General features: G+C 43.3%; 1 protein-coding gene across 2 annotated transcripts in view; it reads left to right on the top strand.

The window, feature by feature from the left end:
- The window catches only part of herc4 (HECT and RLD domain containing E3 ubiquitin protein ligase 4), an 18800-nt gene extending 11445 nt beyond the window's left edge, over positions 1-7355 (top strand). For both annotated transcript variants that reach the window (XM_082556589.1, XM_082556590.1), the window contains exons 12-24: positions 1972-2083; positions 2573-2762; positions 2999-3171; positions 3265-3384; positions 3475-3573; positions 3660-3827; positions 4551-4694; positions 4786-4952; positions 5092-5158; positions 5250-5332; positions 5472-5655; positions 6103-6205; positions 6317-7355. In XM_082556589.1, coding sequence (XP_082412715.1) covers positions 1972-2083; positions 2573-2762; positions 2999-3171; positions 3265-3384; positions 3475-3573; positions 3660-3827; positions 4551-4694; positions 4786-4952; positions 5092-5158; positions 5250-5332; positions 5472-5655; positions 6103-6205; positions 6317-6525 — 1819 coding nt within the window. In that variant the 3' untranslated portion in view covers positions 6526-7355. The remainder of the gene's footprint in view (positions 1-1971; positions 2084-2572; positions 2763-2998; positions 3172-3264; positions 3385-3474; positions 3574-3659; positions 3828-4550; positions 4695-4785; positions 4953-5091; positions 5159-5249; positions 5333-5471; positions 5656-6102; positions 6206-6316) is intronic.
- The last annotated feature ends 288 nt before the right edge of the window (positions 7356-7643 follow it).

The following is a 7643-nucleotide window of genomic DNA, read 5'->3' as shown; positions in this document are numbered from 1 at the left end:
AGAGGTGCAAAACACCAGCTACTGGTAGACAGAACAATCAGCCGAGACTGCAAGACCAGACTGACCAACCTGTGCACTGCCTGGATTGATTACAAGAAGGCCTATGACTCAATGCCCCACAGCTGGATACTGGAATGCCTAGAATTGTACAAGATCAATGGGACCCTAAGAGCCTTCATCAGGAACTCAATGGGGATGTGGCGTACAACACTAGAGGCCAACTCCAAGCCCATAGCACAAGTTACCATCAAGTGCGGGATCTACCAAGGAGATGCTCTGTCCCCACTGCTGTTCTGCATAGGCCTGAACCCCCTCAGTGAGATCATTAACAAGACTGGCTACGGATACCGACTACGGAACGGAGCAGTTGTCAGCCACCTCCTGTACATGGATGACATCAAGCTGTATGCCAAGAGTGAACGAGACATTGATTCACTGATCCACACTACCAGGCTATACAGCAATGACATTGGAATGTCGTTCGGACTGGAGAAGTGTAGTCGGATGGTAACAAAGAGAGGGAAGGTAGTCAGAACTGAGGGGATTGAACTACCAGAAGGCAACATTGCAGACATAGAGGACAGTTACAAGTACCTGGGGATCCCGCAGGCAAATGGGAACCATGAAGAGGCCGCTAGAAAGGCTGCAACCACCAAGTACCTGCAGAGGGTCAGGCAAGTCCTGAGGAGTCAGCTGAATGGTAAGAACAAGATCCGGGCCATCAACACATACGCCCTGCCCGTGATCAGGTACCCTGCTGGGGTAATAAGCTGGCCAAAGGAGGAGATAGAAGCCACTGACATAAAGACAAGAAAGCTCCTGACCATGCATGGAGGGTTTCACCCCAAGTCCAGCACCCTGAGGCTGTACGCTAAGCGGAAGGAAGGGGGCCGGGGACTGGTGAGTGTCAGCACCACAGTCCAGGATGAGACAAGGAACATCCAAGAATACATTGGGAAGATGGCCCCAACTGACCGAGTGCTCAGTGAATACCTCAGGCAGCAGAAACCCAAGAAAGAGGAGGGAGACGAGGAACCATCATGGAAGGACAGGCCCCTGCACGGTATGTACCACCGGCAGATAGAGGAGGTGGCTGATATCCAGAAATCCTACCAGTGGCTGGACAAAGCTGGACTGAAAGACAGCACAGAGGCACTAATCATGGCAGCACAAGAACAAGCTCTGAGTACAAGATCCATAGAGGCTGGGGTCTATCACACCAGGCAAGACCCCAGGTGCAGGCTGTGTAGAGATGCCCCAGAGACTATCCAGCACATAACAGCAGGGTGCAAGATGCTAGCAGGCAAGGCATACATGGAACGCCATAACCAAGTGGCCGGCATAGTGTACAGGAACATCTGTGCTGAGTATAACCTAGAAGTCCCGAGGTCAAAATGGGAGATGCCCCCAAGGGTGGTGGAGAATGACCGAGCTAAGATCCTGTGGGACTTCCAGATACAGACGGACAAAATGGTGGTGGCTAACCAACCGGACATAGTGGTGGTAGACAAACAGAAGAAGACGGCCGTAGTGATCGATGTAGCGGTTCCCAATGACAGCAATATCAGGAAGAAGGAACACGAGAAGCTGGAGAAATACCAAGGGCTCAGAGAAGAGCTCGAGAGGATGTGGAGGGTGAAGGTAACGGTGGTCCCCGTGGTAATCGGAGCACTAGGTGCGGTGACTCCCAAGCTAGGCGAGTGGCTCCAGCAGATCCCGGGAAAAACATCAGAGATCTCTGTCCAGAAGAGCGCAGTCCTGGGAACAGCTAAGATACTGCGCAGGACCCTCAAGCTCCCAGGCCTCTGGTAGAGGACCCGAGCTTGAAGGATAAAACCGCCCGCAGGGGCGTGCTGGGTGTTTTTTTATATATATATATATATATATATTGTTGTAGTTATTGCCTAGCGTTTTTGTAATTATCTCATTCTGAGTGCTGATTTTGTTTTTTCCCTTTTTTTATAAACGCAGTCATCCAGATCACTACAGTACCAGCAGTAAATGTTCAGGGGTGGATATGAACATGGCTCGCCTGCTCTTCAACAAAGTAATCCAAGAGGGTCACCCTGAGATTGCTCAGCAGGTCAGTGGCCACATATAATATAGTTCCATCCACCCATCCATCTCCTTTTACTTGTTCAATTCAAGGTCTTGGAGGGGACTAAATTCTGGATTCTTCACTGTAATTCAAAACTGCATTCTGTGTCGTGTCAGTGCCATGCCAAATACTTGGGCACTAATATATTTTCTCTGACTGGTGAAGTTCCTCTGACTTGGAGTTTCTTTTTCATTCCTCATACTCTTCAACAGTGTTTATGACCTTTGCTCATCTGCTGTCTTGTCAACGACGTTCATTTTATTTTGATTTGGTACCTGACCAGAAGATGTTTTTATAGTGTAAATGTCCCCAGTGACGTTTTATTACTGTGTCGGCTCCAGTTATTTCCGGTACTCTGGTCCATTCAGTGTGTTATTGTTGCACTTTACCCCACACCTCATCAGCAGTTTGTATGCATTCAGGATTATCACATTAATCATAACAGACCTGTTTCCCTTCGTCTGTCTGCCTCAGATTGCTGCTAGTCTGGAGAAGAACCTCATTCCCAGGCTAAACAATTCTCCTCCAGACATCGAAGCCCTGAGACTCTACCTCACTCTTCCAGAATGCCCTCTCTTCACTAACCGAAATAACTACGTCACCATCTCTATCCCATTTGCCAAATCAGTCATCAGCCTAAAAGAGGCTCCACTGAAGGTACTAGGTAGGTAGGATGAAGGAGTTTCTTTAAGCTTTCCATACTACATTAGTACTACATACTATACTTAAGACCTTATTGTTCAGGAAAATAAGGTCTTAAAATAGCTTATATTTGTCATAAATCTTATGCAGGAATTAAATTCCAGATGGTATAGTTAGGACTGGGAAAAATGAGCACTTTACACTGTCTTAAAAGGGTTTTGAGGAGCACAAATTTAGTGTTTGCTCATGTATTTGCAGGAAACTGGTGGTCTACGTTTGAGTCCCCAGTCTTCCAGCGGCTAGTTGAACTGTACAAGGAAGTGGTGGTGTATCTGCTGCAGATGCACAAGGTGGGCATTCCCGCAGTAGAGCAGAGAATTTTCACCTGTTTTCTGGACACGTCGCTGCGACTCCTGGAAATCCTACACAAGGTGAGGAAAAAGGTGCAGTGTTAAATTCCTGCTGCACATTATATCCTTCTTTAAAGGACTACAAGTGGCAGTCTCTCCCACTTCTCGCTTCAGGTGAGCGAGAAAGCGGGACACATCATTCAGTATGGCAAGTTCTACATTCATGAGTTGGACAACCTGATAGACATCCGAAATGACTATGTCACATGGCTTCAGAGGCAGATGTACCCAATGGTGAGTCTGGATGTTGGCTCTGCGATTCAGTAATACATCTTTCTATGTTAAGGTTTTGATGTGAACCTTTTGTTTATGCTCTATCCCCAGGGACATGATGGTGTGGTGACTCTGTGCAAGTATCCCTTTGTATTTGATGCCCAAGCAAAGACTACACTCCTTCAGACAGATGCTGTCTTACAAATGCAGGTACTACTCACTAAACCTCTTAAAGGCAGTTTCTTACCTTTATTCTCACTAATCGCTTCATAATCATGTGTTTTCTGTATTAACAGATGGCAGTGGACCAGGCACAGATGCAAAATTTCAGCTCCATGTTCCTACCGGCTGTGGAATCCGTCAACCCGTGCCTCATCCTCATCGTTCGCAGGGAAAACATTGTTGGAGACACTATGGAAGTGCTCAGGAAGTCTAAGAATGTTGACTATAAGAAGCCACTAAAGGTAGAAACAGCATTTAAGTTTGAAGCTTTAAAAAAAAAAGAAGCAGCATAACCCAAACCTGATTTAAATTTGGCCACCATTTCCATTCCAGTCATATTCTTGTAAACTCTGGATCCCTTCCAGTACTTGTGCTATTATTGGATTGTTTCCAGGAAGTCCCGTGCTGACAACATGCACATGTGCGTGTGTGATTTCAACATGGACCTCCTTGCAGTCTACAACGACACCACTAACTCAGGGAAGAAACATCATACAGCTAAGAGCTAGAGAGTGTAAAAAAGGCACTCTTCAGGTTTATAAGTCCACAACGTCCAAACGTAGCATCAACATTAGGTCACAAGCTTGACTTAAAGCATGCTAGGCCTTTTTTTACAGTGTTGCGAATTGTAAATCCGTTCTTAAGGTTCAAAACTGTAGATTCTGTCTCAACTCCTCACAATTTCGACACAGAAGTGGTGATCCAGTGAGCACACAGAGTGGTGCAAGTGGTTGGAACAGGATTTCCAGGTAGCGATCGCTAAGTATCGCAGGAGCCGTGGCCTTGACAACGAAGACAACTGAACGAGCTAACAGCCAAATTTAAATCAAGTACACTTAGGATGAAGTTCCTAGTTATGAATGAAAATACATATATGAATGTGAAAGATGCTGCTCATGGTAATGAACCCACAGAGTATGCCAGGTTCAAACGGTACTGTGACTTACTTGTGACATTTGTGGCAGGTGATCTTTGTGGGAGAAGAGGCTGTCGATGCAGGCGGCGTGAGAAAGGAGTTCTTCCTTCTGATCATGAAAGAGCTGCTTGATCCCAAATACGGAATGTTTCGTTACTACGAGGAGTCTCGCCTCATCTGGTTTTCAAACAAGGTACTTGCTTTAAACCAGGCGGCATCTCCGCGTGATCTTTGTGAAAACCTTCCTCGATTAAATGCTGACAATCACCGACTGTCCCTTGCAGACATTTGAGGACATTGACTTGTTCAACCTCATCGGGGTCATCTGCGGTCTGGCCATCTACAATCTCACCATCGTTGAGCTCAACTTCCCCTTGGCCCTTTACAAGAAGCTTCTGAAGAAGAAGCCAACGCTAGAAGACCTGAAAGAGCTAATGCCAGATGTGGGAAGGTCAGATCAAGGAACAGTCACCTGAGGTTTCCATTTAATATGTTTATGAATGGTAGTTTACCTTGGCATTGTCTTAACGTCATCTAAACCTTTCAATGCCACAGTAATCACACAGGGAATTGTGTTCCTGTTCATCCAGGAGTCTGCAGCAGCTACTAGACTACACAGAAGATGACCTTGAGGAAACCTTCTGCTTGAATTTCACAGTAAGATGATTGACTATCAACATTTTCTGCTGTGGTTAAAGTAAGTTGTGTCATCCACCTATCATATGATTTTTATTTTTTATTTTTTCAGATCACAGAGGAAAACTACGGTGCCACAGAGGTTTTGGAGCTTGTACCAAATGGGGAAAACATTAACGTCAATATGTCAAACAGGTAAAGATTTTTTTTTTTTTTTTAAAGTTGTCCTGATATTTATCCATTAGCAGTTATCCACTAAGGGATTCATGAATATTTTGGACTGTTGTTGAAACATTCACGTTACTCTCATTTTTCTTACTTTCTTCTCCTCTAGGCAAGATTTCGTCAGTGCCTATGTAGACTATGTTTTCAACACATCGGTAGCTCCACTCTTCGAGTGCTTCTATTCAGGCTTCCACAAAGTGTGCGGTGGGAAAGTTTTAGAACTCTTCCAGCCAAACGAACTGCAAGCCATGGTTATCGGCAATACCAACTATGACTGGATGGAGCTTGAAAAGGTTTTGTATTAAATAGTGATTAGTAAAAATTGCATCTGGCCACGCAATGTGAAGAAAATATCTGCATAGCCTTTAGGACTATGAAATCTGTATTCTTCCGAGTGTCCAGCAGGGGGCGACTCCTCTAGCTGTATTGAAATTTCCTTATGTCTCACTTGATTTATTACCTCAGTAAACATTTTACGAATTTAGTTTATGGTCTTGTATGCTAGTTTAACATTCCATCTAATACAGTATAATCTTCATTTTGTGAATTAAGGAAACATTTGCCGGTATGGTGTGATTGGCAGGTTGCTGATGTAAGAGTGTGCAGTATCCTTGGTTTCTCAGTCAATACATCATTTAAAAGCCCCAGTGGCCACTGTGAATCTCACTTTTTAAAGTGAGCCTTGTACATTATAAGATGGATTATGAAAATCATTTTTGTTTATGCTCTTTTGCTCATAGACTACTGAGTACAAAGGGGAGTACTGGACAGACCACCCTACAATCAGGCTTTTCTGGGAGGTGTTTCACAATCTTCCATTGGAGAAGAAAAAACAGTTTCTCTGTAAGTGTTGCCCTAAACAGCAGAAAAGTTAATTTCATTAATTTTGTGTGAGTTTGCATGTTACATACGGACCTTGAAGAATGAAGAGAAACAAAAATCTTGTCTTTACAGTGTTCCTCACTGGAAGTGACCGCATCCCCATCTTGGGCATGAAAAGCTTGAAACTGGTGATCCAGCCTACTGGTGGAGGGGAGCATTACTTACCTGTCGCCCACACCTGCTTCAACCTGCTGGACCTGCCCAAGTACACGAGTCTAGAAATGCTCCGTGAGAAGCTGCTACAGGCTATAGATCACAATCAAGGCTTCAATCTTGCCTGATAGAACATAAAAATCCATGTTGAGACTGTTGATGGCAACCACATTCCCAGATGGTTTTTTGCAGACTTCTCAGTCTGGATGAGTCAAACACAAGTTGAAAAAAATAAAAATTAAAAAGGAGGCCACATGACACTAAAGGTGACTGAGATGAACGGCTGGACTTTCATGTTAATGTTGATTTTTTTTTTTTTTTTTTTTTCCAGCTGCTTTCTTGCCATCAAAGTATTTGAAGTCCAATCCCACACAATTTGATTCACATTTAATATTGCTCATGTAGATATGCTTTTATTCATGTTTGGATAGGACGAAGCAAACTACTGGTATATACAGCACAGGGGCATAAATAAACTGACAAACTCCTGTAAAATACAGTGAAATTTTTCTAATGCTTAACACCTAATTTATTGTGACAGTGAGATGCTTCTATTATGTTTTTACTGGTTTAAAATGTAGTCAAACACCACAAAATACCACGTAATTCCACCCCCCCAAAAAATATAGAGAAAAATAAGACCTGATTCACATCTGACAAGGTGTCAACAGAAACATATTTTTTAAACTACACTCTAGCAGTATTTTCTGCATGGCTTTGTCATCAAAGTGACACCGTATTTTACAGGAGTTTGGGTTTTTTCATCCCGTTGCAAAAATTGTTAGCCAATGTAAATCTACTTTGTTTGACAAAGGTTCTCTTGTGACATTTGCTCGAGAGCAATGCGAAGTGTTTGCTATAGATGCTGAGTGGATTTTCTTGGCTGTCTGCCTTAACAATCCACAAATAAAAACAAAGTACAGCCACTGAAATAAATGGGTTACTTGCTGGTAAGGTTCTAAGTTCTTATGAAAGGTTGGTTATTTTTAATATAGTACCTTGTGTTTGAATATTGCTGTAGAAGGTATTTTTTAACAAAAAATATACCACATTTTGTTTTTAAAAGGGGTTAATTCTGCTTTTTGTTATTTTCTTTCAAATATGTTCTGATGATGGATGTTCTTATGACACCTGACCAGAGTTTCAGAGGAGGTGGTAAGTATAGGTATGTGTAATCCGTGTGCTCAGGCATCAACGTCTTCCTACTCTTGGGTTTGTATGAAGTTACAAAGGGCAGATGTCATCT

Source organism: Aulonocara stuartgranti, assembly GCF_965226115.1.
Source record: "Aulonocara stuartgranti genome assembly, chromosome: 13".
Classification (NCBI taxonomy): domain Eukaryota; kingdom Metazoa; phylum Chordata; class Actinopteri; order Cichliformes; family Cichlidae; genus Aulonocara; species Aulonocara stuartgranti.
This window is presented reverse-complemented; position numbering and strand designations above follow the sequence as displayed.